The 18,070-nt window shown below is 37.2% G+C and overlaps 1 protein-coding gene across 7 annotated transcripts in view; it reads left to right on the top strand.

Moving 5' to 3' along the window:
* Nucleotides 1–18,070, top strand: part of CFAP44 (cilia and flagella associated protein 44) — a 210,886-nt gene that overhangs the window by 31,860 nt on the left and 160,956 nt on the right. For 6 of the 7 annotated variants that reach the window (XR_005216774.1, XR_005216779.1, XM_037835565.1 and 3 more), the window contains exons 3-5: nucleotides 12,579–12,734; nucleotides 13,261–13,396; nucleotides 16,589–16,751. Coding sequence is in view for 4 of the 7 variants with exons in the window: in XM_037835565.1 (XP_037691493.1) it covers nucleotides 12,579–12,734; nucleotides 13,261–13,396; nucleotides 16,589–16,751 (455 nt within the window). In the remaining 3 variants the exon portion in view is untranslated. Of the gene's footprint in view, nucleotides 1–12,578; nucleotides 12,735–13,260; nucleotides 13,397–16,588; nucleotides 16,752–18,070 lie in introns of those variants that run through there. The other variant, XM_037835567.1, reaches the window with a different exon arrangement.

Here is an 18,070-nt window from a genome sequence, read left to right as displayed (position 1 = left end):
AAAAATCAACTCAAAATGGATCAAAGACTTTAAAATAAGAACTAGAGCTGTCAAACTCTAGAAGAAAACATTGGGAAGTATCTTTAGACACTCCATATCGTACTCTCCATGGGATCCTTCCTCACCCCACTTGGGCTCTGGCCTTCCATACCAAGCTTCCTCCCTGTATCAGCACCTTTCTCTCCCCACTGAGGATCTGACACCACATTCTGACTCACCACAGTTCCTCCTACCCTAAGCTCAGATATAGCTTGCATGGCTCTACCAAATGACTCTATAAACCATTCAGAAAGGGAAGAGACAGGAAAAAGGAAGAGGGAGTGGAAGAACTGTATGGTTGATATTTATTAAATGCTGGACGTTGTGATATTATGTTTTTGAGTTCCCACATGTTGTTTTCTTCCCTTAAATAGTGTTGAAGCTTTTGTTGGCAGGCAGTTAAATTACTTGTGGGTCAGCTTGATCCTTTTGTGGCTTGTTTTAAAACTTTGTTAGGGCAGAACTAGTAGTTTTTACTCTAGGTCTAATTTAGTCCCACTGTTAAGGTATAACCTGTCTAAGGTTCCCAAGGTATTCAATATTCTCTCTGATCATCCCTCTGGATTGTCAGAACTCAAACATATATCAGTTCTCTTTGAGCTTTGGGAATTATTCAGTGCAGAGTGCTTTGCTAGTTGTTCTCTGATTGGCCTTGCAGAGTTTCATCCAATGTATGCCTAGCTTAATATTTAGCAGAAAGCTTCAAGGGGTGCCCAACAGATTTCTTAAAGCTCCTTTTCTGATAGTTTATTCAAAAGTTCAAGCAACAAACAAAAAAGCAAAACAAAACAAAACAAAAAACCCAGAGACTTTTGAATTTGGAGGAGCTCAGAATACTGGAAAAGGGCTGGACCCTAAGAAAAGGGGCACATAGAAATGGGTACCAACTCTGGCTCTTGATTGGTAAACCTGGGGAGCTGGGGTATGGCTCTGAAAAGGTTTTTTTTTTCACTTTTCTTTCTATTTCTGTATTAATTAATTTATTTTTATTTTTCAATAGCCCATTAGACAACAGGAACTCTCAGGTTTCAGCACTGCCCCAGGCAAGGGCAGAATTAAGGTATGTCTGAGAGTAACTAGTCAGGTGAAGGAGATAATTCCCTAAAGGGCATATCTTTAAGTAGTCTCTGCTGGGAACAAGGGAAAGTAGCTCAACCAAGCTTCAACTGCAGCTTTTATCCAGGCAGAGGGGAGGGGCTGATGGAAAAAGATAAAATGAACTAAAGTAAAAAAGAATAAAGATGGAGGCTTTTGTAGTTGGCTGAGCTCAGAGTACTAGAAAGGGGCTGTGTCCCAAGAAGGGAGGTGCACAGAGCTGAGTACCAAATCCAGCTCTTGACTGGCAAATCTTGGAGGCTGGGGAATGGCTCTAAAAAGGGGTTTCTTTTTTTATTTTCCTTGTTTTTTTTTTCCTTTTCTTTTTTTCCTCTTTTTTAGCTTTTCTTCTTTTTAAAAACCATTCTAAGTGGCCCATTAGAGAAAGCCTCAGATATTTTCAATTGGCAGCTGGACCCAGGCAAGGGTGGAGCTAAGATAGGTTTCAGAGACAAAGCAATGAATCAGCTGGGGGAGATAATTCTTTGAAGGGCATATCTTCCCTCCAAAAAGGTGGGGGGCAGGGAACAGATCAAGTGGTGGTCCTCCTTCAGAGAACTCAGATCTGGACTGGAAAATATAAACAGCTTGAGTCAGCCATGCCCTTGGCAGGGACAGGGGCTACTGAGAATTAGAGACATCACATTTCTTTATGCCAGTGAGGATCTTCAGGCTGACAAATGCCACCTGGACAGGATAGGAAAAGCACAGAGTCTAGAGGCTTCAGAGGAGGGTCTGAAAACTGACTGGATCTTATTCTCAGGGAAACTTAATACAGATTACACCCTCCTCCCAAGACCTGGGTCTGTCTGGACTGGGAAAATCTGATTGGATTGATTATATCTGGGGAGACCCCCTCAAAAAAAGGATCCATATAGGCAGGGCAAGAGCTAGAAAAAAAAAAGCTGAAAAATTCTGATTAATTAACAGACACTATGCTAGAGGTAAGAATAAGTTGAACTGAATGCCAGAGTAGATAGATAAAGCCAACCAACAAGAAAACCCTAGGTAAAAGTGAAAACAGTCAACAGAATAAACTCATCAAGAAAATCAGATGCCTGGACAGCAAAAAATCACAAGTCATACTAGGAAGCATGAAGATATGGATGAGCCAAAGGAACAAACTGACACTTCAACTGAGATACAGGAGTTGAAACAACCAAAGGTGTTCAAACATATCTTGTAAATCAAATCAATGAGCTGAAGGAAAACATGACAAAAGAGATGAAGGATATAAAGAAGGCACTGGGTGACCATAAAGAAGAATTTGCAAGCTTGAGAAAACATATAGCAGAACTTATGGGAATGGAAGGAACAACAGAAGAGATGTAAAACACAATGGAGACATACAACAACAGATTTGAAGAGGCTAAAGAAAGGATAAGTGAACCAGGAGACAGGGCATCTGAAATAATACACAAAAAAGAACAGGTAGGGAAAAGAATGGAAAAATATGAGCAGGGTCTCAGGGAACTGAAAGACAACCTGAAGCACATGAATATGCATGTTATGGGTGTCCCAGAAGAGGAAAAGAAGGGAAAGGGGCAGAAAGAGTAATGGAGGAATTAGTCACTGAAAATTTCCCAACTCTTATGAAAGATGTAAAATTACAGATTTAAGAAGCCCAGTGTACCCCAAACAGAATAGATCTGGATAGACAATATTGATAAGATTGTCCAGTGTCAAAGACAAAGAGAAAATTCTGAAAGCAGCAAGAGAAAAGTGATCCATTATATACAAGGTAAGCTTGATAAGTCTATGTATGGATTTCTCCACAGAAACCATGAAGGTGAGAAGGCAGTGGTATGATATATTTAAGATACTGAAAGAGAAAAACTGCCAACTAAGAATTCTATATCCGACAAAACTGTCCTTCAGTAATGAGGGAGAGTTTACAATATTTTCAGAGAAACAGACAATCACAGAATTTGTGGACAAGATACCTGCTGTACAAGAAATACTAAACAGAGTGCTACAGGCAGATAGGAAAAGACAGGAAAGAGAGGTTTGGAGAAGAGTGTAGAAATGAAGACTATCAGGAAGGGTAAAAGGAAAGAGAGGAAAAAAATAAGATGTGACATAGGAAAATCAAAAAAGACAAAATGGTAGAAGAAAGTACTGCCCTTACAATAATAACAGTAAATTCTAATGAATTAAGCTCTCCAGTAAAAACACATAGACTGACAGAATGAATTAAAAGACAGGACCCATCTATATGCTGTCTACAGGAGGCTCACTTTAGACAGAAGCACAAAAATAGGTTGAAAGTGAAGTGTTGGAAAAAGATATTTCATGCAAACAAAACCCAAAAAAGAGTGGGGGTAGCTATATCAATGTCAGACAAATTAGACTTCAAATGTAAAACAATTAAAAGAGACAAAGAAGGATACTAGGTATTAATAAAAAGGACAATTCATCAAGAAGATATAACAGTCATACATATTTATGCACCAAGCCAGAGTGCCCCAAAATACTTGAGGCAAACACTGACAGCACTGAAGGGAGAAGTAGACACCTGTACAATAATAGTTGGAGGCATCAATACGCTGCTGTCATCAATGGATAGAACATCTAGAAAGAGTATCAGTAAGGACACAGAGATGTTGAATAGTATGATAAATGAACTAGACTTAGACATTTATAGAACACTACACCTCACAATAGCAGGATACACATTTTTCACAAGTGCTCCTGGATCATTTTCCATAAAAGACCACATGTTGGGTCACAGAGCAAGTCTCAATAAATTTAAAAATACTGATATTATACAAAAAACTTTCTTTGATAAAAATGGAATGAAGTTGGAAATCAGTAACAGGCAGAAGGCTGGAAAATTCACAAGTATATGGAAGCTAAACAACATTCTTAAAACAACCAGTGGGTCAAGGAAGAAATTACAAGAGAAATTAGTAAATGTCTTGAGGCAAATGACAATGAAAACACAACATATCAAAATGTATGGGATGCAGCAAAGGTGGTGCTGAGAGGGAAATGTATTGCCCTAAATGCCTATATTGAAAAAGACAGAAAGGCAAAAATTGAGAAATTAATGATTCACCTGGAGGAACTAGAGAAAGAACAGCAAACTAACCCCAAAGCAAACAGAAGGAAAGAAATAACAAAGATTAGAGCATAAATAAATAAAATTGAGAACATGAATACAATAATCTACAAAACCAGAAGTTGGTTCTTTGAGAAAATCGATAAAATCAATGGATACCTGGTGTGCCAGTTTGAGTGTATTGTCTCCCCCAAATGCCATTATCTTTGTAGTCTTGTGTGGGGCAGAAGTTTTGGTGTTGGTTAGATTTGCTTGGAGTGTGCCCCACCCAGCTGTGGGAGATAATTTTGATGAGATGTTCCCATGGAGGTGTGGCCCCACCCATTCGGGGTGGGCCTTGATCAGTGGAGCTATATAAATGAGCTGACTTGGGGGGAAGAAAGAGAGTGCAGCTGGGAGTGATGTTTTGAAGAGAAGCAAGCTTGCTAGAAAGGAACGTCCTGGGAGAAAGCCATTTTGAAACCAGAGCTTTGGAGCAGACGCCAGCTGCCTTCCTAGCTAACAGAGGTTTTCCGGACACCACTGGCTGTCCTCCGGTGAAGGTACCCAACTGCTGAGGTGTTACCTTGGATGCTTTGTGGCCTTAAGACTGTAACTGTGTAGCGAAATAAACCCGTTTTATAAAAGCCTGTCCATCTCTGGTGTTTTGCATTCTGCAGCATTAGCAAACTAGGACACCTGGCTTGACTGACAAAAAAGAGAGAGGATGCAAATAAATAAAATCAGAAATGAGAAGGTGGACCTAACTACTGACTCCACAGAAATAAAGGAGCTAATGAGAGGATACTGTAATTATATGCTAATAAACTGGACTACGTAGACAAAATGTACAACTTCCTAGAAAGCATGAACAGCCAACATTATCTCGAGGAAAAAAAATGATCTCAACAAACCAGTCACAAGTTAAGAGATTGAGTCAGTCATCAAAAAGGTCAAAAAAGAAAAGTCCAGGACCAGATGGCTCCACATGTGGTTCTACCAAGCATTCAAGAAAGAGTTAGTACCAATTCAAACTCTTCAAAAAAGTTGAAGAGGAGGGAAAGCTACATAACTCATTCTATGAAGCCAACATCACCCTAATACCAAAGCCAGATAAAGATACTATGAGAAAAGAAAGTTATAGACTAATCTCTTCAATGACTATAGATGCAAAGATCCTCAACAAAAGACTTGCAGATTGAATCCAAAAGCACATTAAAAGAATTATACACCATGACCAAGTGGGAATTATTCCAAGTATGTAAGGCTGGTTCAACACAGGAAAATCAATAAATGTAATAAACCACATCAGTAAATCAAAGCAAAAAAACCACATGATCATCTCAGTTGATGCAGAAAAGGCATTTGACAGAATTCAACATGCTTTCTTGGTAAAAACACTCAAAAGGACAGGAATAGAAGGGACCTTCCTCATTACGATAAAGGCAATGTATGAAAAACCCACAGCTAACATCATACTCTGTGGGGAAAGACTGAAAGCTTTCCCTCTAAGGTCAGGAACAAGACAAGGATGCCCACTGTCACCATTGTTGTTCAACCCTGTGCTGGAAGTTCTAGCTAGAGCAATTAGGCAAGAAAAAGAAATAAAATGCATCCAAATTAAAACTTTCACTGCTTGCAGGTAACATGATCCTATGTATAGAAAATCCTGAAAAAATCTACAGCAAAGCCACTGTAGCTAATAAATAAATACAGTGAATTGGCAGTGTACAAGGTCAACACAAAAAAATCAGTAATGTGTCTATACACTAGTAATTAGCAATACGAGGGAAGAATTAAGAAAAAAATCCATTTACAATGGCAACCAAAAGAATCAAATATTTAGGAATAAACTTAACCAAGGCTGAAAAAGACCTATACACAGAAAACTACAAGACATTGCTAAAAGAAATCACAGAGGACCTAAATAAATGGAAGGACATACCATGTTCATGGATTGGAAAACTAAATATAGTTAAGATGTCAGTTCTACCTAAATTGATGTATAGATTCAATGCAATACCAATTAAAATCCCAACAACTCACTTTGAAGAAATAGAAAAATCAGTAACCAAATTTATTTGGAAATGCAGGGTGCCTTGAATATCCAAATATATCTTGAGAAAGAGGAATGAAGTGGGAGGTCTCACACTACCTGACTTTAAAGCATATTAGAAAGCTGCAGTGGTCAAAAAAGCATGGTGCTGTTATAAAGATAGATGTACTGACCAATGGAATGTTATTCAGTGTTCAGAAGTAGACCCTTTCGTCTATGGACAGTTGATCTTTGATAAGGTGGTCAAGATAATGCAACTGGGACAAAGCAGCCTCTTCAATAAATGGTGTTTGGAGAAGTGGATATCCATATCCAAAAGAATGAAAGTGGACTCCTATCTCACACCTTATACAAAAATTAACTCAAAATGGATAAAAGACCTAAACATTAGCACTAAGACCATAAAACTTTTAGAAGAAAATATAGAGAAATATCTTAAAGGTCTTGGGATAGGAGGTGGTTTCCTAGTCCTTACACGCAAAGTGTGAGCAATGACAGAAAAAAATAGATAAATGGGATCTCCTCAAAATTGAACACTTTTTTGTGTCAAAGGGCTTTGTCAGAAAAGTAAAAAGGCAGCCTATGCAATGGGAGACAATCTTTAGAAACCATATATCAGATAAGAGTTTAATATACAGAATATATAAAGAGATCCTACAACTCAATGACAAAAAAACTAGTGACCCAATTAAAAGATGGGCAAAATACATGGCAGACACTTTTCTGAAGAGAAAATACAAATGGCTCAAAATCATATGAAAAGATGCTCAACTTCACCCACTGTTATGGAAATGCAAATTGAAACCATAATGAGATATCATCTCACACCTACTAGAATGGCCATCATAAAAAAAAATAGAAGATTACTGGAGAGGATGTAGAGAAAAAGGCACACTTATTCACTGTTATCATAAATGTAGAATGATGCAACCACTCTGGAAGGTAATATGGTGGTTCCTCAGGAAGCTAAGTATATAATTGCTGTATGATTTGGCAGTCCCATTACCAGGTATATATTCAGAGGAACTGAAAGCTAGGACACGAATGGACATTTGTAAACCAACGGTTATAGCGGCATTTATTCACGATTGCCAAGAGATGGAAATAGCCCAAATTCCATTGATGGATGAGTGGATAAACTAACTGTGGTATAACATATGATGGAATATTATGCAACTGTAAGGCAGAATAAAGTCATGGAGCATATAATAGTGTGGATGAACCATGAGGAAGTTATGTTGAGCAAAATTAGCCAGAAACAAAAGGACAAATACCATACAGTCTCAATAATATGAACTAATATTAATGAGCAAACTTTGAGAGTCAAAGTTGAGAACACAGGTTTTCAGGAGATAGAAAGTGGGAAGACATCAGGCATTTGATGCTGAAGGGGTATAAAATGTTCAACAAGATTGATTATACAGATCCAGAAATGGATAGAACAATACTGTGTGATGGTAGCACAATATTGTAAGTATACTGAACAAAGATGACTGTGAGTACAGTTGAAAGAGGAGGGCTAGTGGCATTTATGACACCAGAAGGAAAGATAGAAGGTAAACACTGGGACTGTATAACTTAGTGAAACCTAGAGTGGTCAATGTTGGTGATTAAATCCACACATATAAGAATGTTTTTACATGAGGGAGAACAAATGAATGTCAACTTTACAAGGTGTTGAAAATGGGATATTATTAGGGAAAAATACAATCAGTGCAAATTAGAGTCTATAGTTAACAGTAGGATTGTAATATGCTTCCATTAATTATAATAAAGGAAATATACCAAAGATAATGTCTATAGGAGGGGGATATAAGGAAGGGGTATGGGATTCTTGATGGTGGTGGTGTTGTCTGACCTTTTTATTGCATATTTTGTTTTATTTTTGGTCATTTAAAAATTTTTTTTCTTTTTTCTTTTTTATCCTCTCCCTGTTTCTTTGATCAAGAAAGTAGAAATGTCCTCATATAAATTGTGTTGGTAAATGCATAACTATATGATTATACTGGGAACCATTGGTGGTTTACTTAGGATGGAATTTATGGTATGTGAATGAAACTGTTTAAAAAATAAACAGAGGGATACAAGTGTTAGAGAAAATGTGGAGCGAATGATATACCTAATCTCCATTGGTGTGGAAGTAGAATGGTGCAGCCCATCACGAGGGCAGTGTAGCAGTTCCACAGGAAGCTAAGTATGGGGTTGCCATATGGTCCTACAATCCTGTTATTGGGTATATACTTGGAAGAACTGAGAGCAGGGACACGAATGGATATTTGCACACTAGTATTTATGGAGTATTCATGATTTGCAATGGATGGAGGTAGCCTAAGGGTACATTGACTGATGAACAGGATGGCAAACTGTGGTTTATATACAGTGGAATATTGAGCAGCTACAAGAAGGAATGAAGTTATGAGGTACACACCTAGGTGAATGGACCTTGTGGGTGTATGTTGAGTGAAATAAATCAGAAATGAAAAGATAAACATAATGCCTCATTATTATGCACTAACTATAATGTGCAAACTCTGAGAATTGAATCCGAGAGCACAGATTATCAGAGGAAGGCTTATGGTAAAGATTCTAGATTGTAAGCTCTTATAGCAATTACATCTATTACTGAATTGTAATGGTTATTTCTAAATTCTGAGATTCTGACTTCTTTGTGTAATAGCCTAACCAGGTTAGGTTAGGTTATACACAGGTCTGACACCTGAGACTCAGAGCCCGAGTTTGGCAGCTATGAATGTCAGCACTACTCCATACAGCAAATGTTAAGGAAGCCAAAAAAGGATCAGACTTCGATTAGAGATATGAACGAAGTGGACTTGGTTAGGACTAATGTAAATCAGACTAAAAGGGAAAGGATGATATTGACTGTGTTTAAAACTTCAACATCTGTGTAAGACCAAGGGAGGAGATGTTTGTTTGGTGGAAAATCTATATTTTCTGTAGCATACTATATAATTTAACTTATATGGTCAGTTTATTCAACTACCATAGCTACATGGAACCTTGAACAGGGAATGAGATCTGGTTGTGTTGTACAGGTTAGTGTGAATCCCAGATTCATTCCAGAGTAATTTTGGTGGAGAATAAAAATGTTATTTGCAAAGCCCCTTTGAAAGATTGGGGGAAAACGTGGAAATATTAAAGTTATCCATCTGGGAAATTCCTTATATGCTTGCAAGCATTGAGGATTACCAATTTATTAGCTGAGCCCTTGATCTTGGGACTCATCCTTATAAAGCTTGTTGCTACAAAGGAGAGGCCAAGCCTACTTATAATTGTGCCTAAGAGACACCCCCAGAGAACCTCTTTTGTTGCTCAGATGTGGCCTCTCTCTCTAAGCCACCTTGGCAGGTAGACTTGCTGTCCTCCCCCCTACATGACACATGACTCCCAGGGGTGTAAATCTCCCTTGCACTGTGGGACATGACTCCCAGGGATGAGCCTATACCTGACATCATAGGATTGATAAAGCCTTCTTCACCAAAAGGGGGAAGAGAAATGAAACAAAATAAAGTTTCAGTGGCTGCAAGATTTCAAATGGATTCAAGAAGTCATTCTGGAAGCTATTTTTATGCTTTATATAGATATACCTTTTTAGTCTTTAGTATATTAGAATAGCTAGAAGGAAAGACCTAAAACTGTTGAACTGCAATCCAGTAGCCTTGATTCTTGAAGACAATTGTATACCTATATGGCTTATATGGTGTAACTGTATGATTGTGAAAACCTTGTGGCTCACACTCCCTTTATTCAGTGTATGGACAGATGAGTAGAAAAATGGGGACAAAAAATAAATGAATAAAATGAGAGCATATGGGGTATGGGGTGTTTTGGGTATTCTTTTTTATTTTTTTTATTTTTATGTTTTTTTCTTTTTGGGAATAATGAATGTGTTCAAGGGCTGATTGTAGTGATGGGTGCACAATTATATTTTAATACTGTGAACAATTGATTGTAAACTGTAGAAGATTGTATGATATATGAATATATCTTAATAAAATTGCATGTGGAAAAAAAGAATAAAAGCCCCTGATGTTAAGAAAAGCAAATTCACAGAGACAGAAAGGTTACTACAGGTTACCAGGAGATGGGGTGAACAGGGTAGGGGGAATGTACTTTTCATGGATATGAAATGTTTGTAAACTTAATAAAATAAAAAACATGTTTCAAAAAGCAAACAAAACAAAAACAAACAAAAAACCAACAAACCAACTTCAAGCCACTAAACCTCCCTGAATTCTGATTTCTTTCTCCTTGGTTTAGTGAGACCATTATGTTGTCCTGAGTTGTCCTTCCAGAAAGTATCTCCAGGTAAAAAGCCAGGGTAATAGTAGGAGTGACCTTGTTTCCCTTCTCTGGGGGATCATAGTCCTGTGCTGCCTCTTGTTCAATGTCTGAAAGTTATTTTTTGTATTTTGTCCAGTTTTTTACTAATTGTTTGTTTGTAGAAGGAGGGCAAGTCTTGTACTAGTTACTTCATCATGGCCAAAGTAGAAGTCCTCTACTATTGATATTTGCATGTTATTTGTATACAGAAACCATACTAAATTCTTTTTAAAATTATAATACATTATAGGTAGTTCTGATGGATTTTCTATGTGTACAGTCATACCTTTTGCAGGCTTCCTTATTGCATTCCCAGTCTCACAGAGAAGGTGGAGGTAAACAAGGAATCACAGCAGCAAGCTGTATTTTCAGGAGGCTGTCTTTCTCTGTAGCAGCTGGAGAAGAGACTCTTGCATTGTTAAAGAACTTCCACAGCTTACTATATCCATTGGCTAGAGAGAAGAAACTCATGTATAAAATCCTGAGTCACAAAACAAAAATCATAGCTGGTTCTTTTTGAGCTCTGCAGTTGCAATGCCTTGTCTTCTTGGTTCAGTCTCTTGGCTTTTGCCTGCACGCATCCTTGTTCAGTCTCCACTGATTTTCCCACCAGCTAGTCCAGCTATCTATTTGTGATTTGGGCTTTTAAAGGTGCTTCTAATTCCACCAGAAAATAGAATATCTATTTCATATTCTCCATGTTGATGTTAGAGTATTTCCAAGAATAGAAAGGCAAATGCTTATGGTTTATATTTCAAAACATAAGCCTCTGCCAGTCTGTTTCTCAGATTTTAAAAACTATAAAATCCCCAGTCATCTAGTTGCTTAGATTTGCTGCTTCACCATCATCAAGTAATGTGTCCACTTCCTGCCAAAGTAGCATTTTCCTAACTTCCCTTTTTCCATCAGTGGCTTGTCCCTTCTCTAAGGCTAATATTATTATTTTTTGTTATCTACTCTTCTTTATTGGCCTTCACTCCCAATTTCTTTATTAGTGATAGCCTCACCCTAGCCTTTTGCCCTAAGAGCCAAACAGACTTATGTACTGGGTAGCCTTAACTCTTTTCCAGGCGGAGACCATCACACAGAGTGTTCAACTATTGACACACTAGTCTTGAAATGTAGAAATAGTCTTCGGTCGCCATAGTTCTAAGAAAGAGCTAAAGTATCCATTAAATGGTATTATTGGGGAATAGCTTCCCAGGGCCCTCCTTAGGGAAATGCAAACTGTGTGTTTGGCCCAGTGGTATTATTTTCATTGCATCTAAACACATGAATACTGTGGAACCCTGTCCTATCATCTAGATAATTGGCATGGCTCAGCTTTCCTTCCCCATTCATATTTGTCTTGACCTTGTTCCTAATCTTTTAGCCTTATCTCAGATGTACTACATAGCTCTAACTCTGCTTCCAGTACACTTGCTGTTTCTTCCTTGACCTTCTGAATGTTCACTCAGCCCTGTCTTTCACCTGGCATTTGATGCTTTAACCATACCCATGTTTGGACTTGATCTGGATGTTGGCTTATATCAAAGCCCATCCTAGTCTCTTCTCAATTCTCTTTTCCTCCTAGCTTGTCTGGATATTCCTGGGATACTGATAGAAACATATTTTTGAATAAGTATTCTTTGTCTTTAATGTAACAGGTCCTTTAACATAACATGTTATGTTATGTTATGTTAAATCATAACATAATAGGTAAAACTGAATTGAATTAAGATTATGCTAGCACCATACTAGCCTCTCCTTTTTCTTCACCTTTTACTTTTTGTAAGTATGCAGTAATAGGAAATAGTCTGGAAATGAAGTGGAAATGGAGATTAACTCACAGGAAAGACTTTTTTTTTTAAGTTACAAGACTGATCAAATAAAATTATTTTTCTAGGAATTTTAAGTAATAAAATTCATTAAATTTAGAACACAAAAATTGGAAGTATTAGCTACTTTAGAAATAAGAAAATGTTTTATTCAAAATTTGTAAAACTATTAAAACAATTTTTAAAATAGCTACTACGAAAGAGGATTACAAATTTTTAGAGGATACAACTGAAGAAACATTTACTGAAGGGGAAGATTTATATTCAGAGGAAGAAGGCTCATATGCGGAACACTTGGAAGGAAGTTCAAGTTCAACCCAAGATGATAATTTGGAAAGCACGGGAGGTAAGTATTATTGGTTTTCTGTTGGTAATTGTCACCATTTTTACAGCTGTAAATCCATACAAAGAAAAATTTGAGGATAAGGATATGTGTGGGGAGTGATACAAAAAAAAAAAAAAAAAAAGCATCCCACACATTTGGATAGGGTGACTTAGGAACTCTGGAATTGTATATTCTGTTTCTGAGGATCACATACAGAACTTTCGGGGAATAGGATGGTCTAAGGGATGTTCTATCATAGATTAGTGAGCATGAATCTCCCTTGGAATTGATTGGAAGTTGCTCTTTCAGACTTTATTGAAACCAAGACCAGAGCTCAACATTCACCCCTGACAGACACAGGCATGTTGGCTTTTTCTCTCATGCTTACTTGTATGTAGCATCATATGTTTGGGCCATTAGTAGTACGTACTGCTAGAGTTTTTTAGGCTATGTACATTCCTCCTATCTTTGGGAAATGCAATTTTAGGATTCACTCAATACTCTTCTTAGTTAAACTATTTTAATTTTTTGGAATCTCGGTCTATAGAAACCCCTGTGGAAGAGGCAACGAAGAAACTTAAGAAGAAAATATCAGAGAACTACTTCTACGATTATCATGAGCTTGTTTCGATGCCTTATGTGACTCCAGATTCCAGAATACCACTGGATCTTCTCATGCTTGTGTATCCACTATAGCTACATATGAATAATTTGGGGATTTCAGTTTCTTAGGTCAGGGATAGGCAAACTACAGGCCATGGACTAAATCTGGCCCTCTGCCTGTTTTTGTAAATGAAGTTTTATTGTTACACGGCCACATCCATACAGTTACCTTTTCTCTTTATCTGCCATTGCCCTCTAAAGGCAGAATTTCTTTAATATCCAGAATTTATAAAGAAATCTTATATCTCAACATCAAAAAGACAAACAACCCAATTAAGAAATAGGTGAAAGAGTTGAATAGACATTTCTCTAAAAGATGATATACAAGTGGCTAAAAAGCACATGAAAAGATGCTCAACATCATTAGCCATTAGGGAAATGCAAATCAAAAGCACAATAAGGAACCATTTCATACATACTAACTTGTCCCATTTTTCCTCAGTTTAAATCAGCTTTGAATCAAGATCTCCTTCTCAGGAACCTCTCCACATTGGACTTAGTTCTTTCTGGAGACGGAGCAAATATAAACTCAAGTACACTTTTCTCCAGGGTTAACACCCTTGGTTATTTCTGCTTATCTCATTTGTGCCTTTTTTATCTGGATTACCATCCTCTGTGCACACTCCATTTTGTGGGAGTTCTTCTTTGGTGTGGTATCTGGAACTGAATGCAGTATTGAAGGAGCAGCCAAACCTACAGTCCTTTCAAAATTCATAATTCTTCCACCCTAATTAGGGGAAGGCATTAGGCACCTTTCTAGCCGTCTCACATCATTCTCAGAACAGAATGACATGGCCCATCTTTTCCTTCAGTGGGTAGAAGTCAAATGTGAGGTTCATCCCAGGTTTTTCTCTTCCCATGTCACTTCAGGAGTATCTTTCTCAAAACTCCAGGTCTTTACTCCTTTTTTTTTCTATTTGTGAAGTAGGCCTTTATATACCCTTTTGATTACTAGCCTTTAAAATATAGAATAGAGGATATTTTATTAGTTATATTGAGTTTCTTTACTTTTTTAAAATCTGCCTCTTCTGAATCAATGTACTTTATCAAAAAATGGGCCATTTATTAAATATCAACTGAATCAGAACATAAATTATAAGAGGCATTAAACAGAATTTAATACTGTATTTAAACACATTTTTAGAGTGGAGGTCCTAGATGGCCATGAAAGAACATCAAAGTCCCTGGGTCCCTGATAGGAAGTCATGAAGAGGCAAACCAGAAGAAAGGATGAGACAAGAAAGAAGGGAGTTGAAGGTAGACTGAAACACACTTTAATATTTTCAAAACTCCATTCAGGGACAGCTGCTGCCCTCTGGGGTTAAGAGGGAAGGATCAGAAGCTAGTTATAAATTAATTAACTAACCAAAGTATCAATGAGGAATTAAACATTTATTGAGTGCCTAATAGGCTCAAGACACTGTACATGGGAAATAAAGGTGAGCAAGAAGCAGTCACTGCCACCAAGTAAGTAGGTTGTGATTTAGAGAGGGAGAGTTTGGAGAATTATAATCTTACCCATTCAACAACTGAAAGGGCCTTTAATCAGAGCCAAAGAATATAAGAGAAGTTTTTCCTCCTGGAAATTAGAGATGATAGTAGCTCTGACTTTCAACTTTCATTAAGCTAGTGAAGAAATGGCTACCCATTTCTAGTCTCATATTACTGAGACAAGAGAAAGAAAGGAGAGAAGGAAGAAGAAATGTGAGAGCATTGGTTTGGAGAAAGGAAATAAGAGGGTAGGCAAAATGCCCTGCCCCCTACCAGGCTGTGTTAGGTAAGGGGCTGTATATCCAACTTTGTATTTGTACTGTGGCTACAGAGGCCTCCAGATGTTCTCCGTGAGGTCTGAATAGCTTCACCTAGATCCTTGAATCACATACTCATTTGCCTCTCCATATAGGGTTTAATTTTAGGTATTTATGTCTTTCTTAAATTTATAAAATTCCTTTTTCTTGAAGAGATCAAATGCCCTGAATTCATTCATTCAGTTATACTCTCTCAATTTAAGTATTAAGTAGTAAGATGGGTATAGTTGGTTATAATTTGAATTTACTTCACAATTCAATTGCATTCATTTAAATTTTCTCTTCATTTTGCATTCTACATACTCTTATTAGAAGTCCCACGTAATTTCTTTCTCTGAAAATTTTTATTTACTTACAAATAGGTGGAATCCTCTAAAATCAGAATTTGTTTTTAAATAAGGGCTCAAGAAATAAAAATATCTCTAAAGTTACTTCAACTTTCACATCTACAATGAATTCTTATGTAATAAGAATCTAGCTACTTAAGATACATTATTTTGTAATATAACTCTTTTGAAAACCATAATTTTCTTCATATATTGATCTCATGTAATTTATTTGTTACACTTATAATGTGGGTTATTTTACTATTGAACTTGAAAGTAGTAACAATGCATATTTGAGAGTTGTTTTATAACTCATTTTTGACCTCTGTTCTGAGTTAATGCAGTTTTACTCTACAGCATAAATAGGTATACACACACTGTCTTACCTACACACGTATACACACACTAACAAGCTCAGACAGAAATTTCTAGCCTATTCAATACATACATACTTATATACTATATATTATTTAGTCATTTTTATAATATGTTGATATGCATTAAAATTCAAATATATTTATGTCAATTTAGTACAATAATCACATTATCAATGGTGTGTTAGAATTTCGCAATAATGTTAGCATTTTAAACATCTGTCTTTCAGCATCAACGAAGATGCCTATATAATATTTTTATGTTCAGTCAAGAAACGTTTTCTGAATGGCTTCTCTTTCAGGCATTTTGACAAGGTGACAGTGCAATGGACTTCCTCCCACACCAGATTGTGATTTAGGAGAGAGGAAAATGAAATTAGCTGGTGATGATTTTGCTCTGTATGGTACTCAAAATAGAAGGTTTAATCTTAATTTTATTGTGAAAAAAATGTGTTTAGTATTTCCCTGGGAATATTAAAATATTAATTAAACCAGAGCCTGAGGATTTTCACATAATTTAAAAACAAAATTATGTTGGTAATACTTGGGAAAATTCTGAGTTTTAGGATAAAATTCAATTACTTCAATCCCAGAATCTTTATCTAAGAGTATGGATTTTTAAAATACATTTATTTCATTACTTTCCCTGTTCCTAGGATGGTTGCCTATTATTGCACTTCTTTTCCTTAGCAATTTTACCTTAGACATTCCTTTGGTTATGACTGCAGAAAGCGGGCCAACCTACAGCTTCTGGAAAACAATACCATGATGTACATAGCTGGGAACCAGTTGGTCCTCCTGGATTTAAAAACCAAGGAAGAGATCTTCCTGCGAAGTAGCAGTGGTGGAGGAATTGGTGCCATTGGGGTAACTTAGAAGAAAAATCCTTCTTTTGATTGTTTATTCTCTGGACCAGCCAACAGTGGCTGTTAAGTGCCAACTCTATGTAATGAGCAGTAGTCTTTATTCTAAGGCATTTTTAATGTATTGATTACAACCATTATATTCTCTAGCATTATCTCTGTGCAATATTACAATATTATATTAATAATATTATCATCTCATTTTGCAGATAAGGACACTGGGGCTCATAGATGTTAAGTGACTTCTCCATAGTTGTGCAGGTGTTTTCATACTGAATGCTATGTTGTTATTCTGCAAAAATAGTAAGATGAATAACATGCAAATGATAATTCAAATAATAAAGAAAAATACCAGATAAACTATAAGTAGATAATTGAACATTAGGAAATGAGGTATAGATTATATATTTAATAATTTAGAGCAGTCAGCAGAAGGACTTGCCTGTGATTTGGGGCCAGACTCTTCCCACCTCCTGGGTATCTGTCTGTCGGTCGTGAGCCTCTACTCCTTAGGCTTTTCATCCTCAGCATAGAAGCATACTAAATCCACTTTTCCCATCTTGAAAGGCCCCTGCCTATCCCCACATTCTCTTTACCCACTGACTTTTGATCTTCCTTTCAAAGCTAAGCTTCTGCTATCTGTTTCTGCCCCACAACCTCACTGAAATTGCTTTTATTAAAGTGACCAGTTGGGCTTTTTAGTTGCCAAATCTAAAGAAAACCTTTCTTACTGTATCGTTCTTGACCTCTCTATAATAATTGGCACCGTTATTGAGCCATCCTGTTGGCTGTCTTCCTACTCTGTGCTCCTTAAATGTAGGGGTCCCTAGATCTGCTCTTCTAGATAACAGATGGGGCCTGCCTGTGGGGTCCTGTAGGTCCCTTTTGGTGTCTTTGGTGTTATGAGAGGGACATCTGTTCAGATTAGGCTGTGGGAGAGGAGTGAGGAAAAGGAGGAGAAATACACAGGATTTAGGGTCTCATATGAGTGGCTGTTGCATGTCAGACACTCAAGAGACTTCTAAGAGGATTATGATCTCAGCATAGGCCTGCCCTGTTCTTGTCCTTCCTGCCGGATGTGAGCAGAACAGACAGAACCAGAAGGTGGCAGGGCCCACTTCATAGCACCTTGGCAGAGGCACAAGGCTTCCAGCCGAAAGGCTGGTGTGGCTCTAACAGATGGTTGGGCCAAGCCAGCAGGGAGTAGTGGGGAACACTTTTGATTAGATTAGATGGGGCCTGATGTGGCACTGAGATTAGAAGTAGAGGTAAGTGGGTATGTTTTGAAGATTCTTGATCTAAGAAGTGAATCAGAAACATGGC

This window comes from Choloepus didactylus, chromosome 1, assembly GCF_015220235.1.
Source record: "Choloepus didactylus isolate mChoDid1 chromosome 1, mChoDid1.pri, whole genome shotgun sequence".
NCBI classification, from domain to species: Eukaryota; Metazoa; Chordata; class Mammalia; order Pilosa; family Megalonychidae; genus Choloepus; species Choloepus didactylus.
Note: the sequence above shows the minus strand (reverse complement) of the source record. Positions and strands in the feature narration are given on the sequence as shown.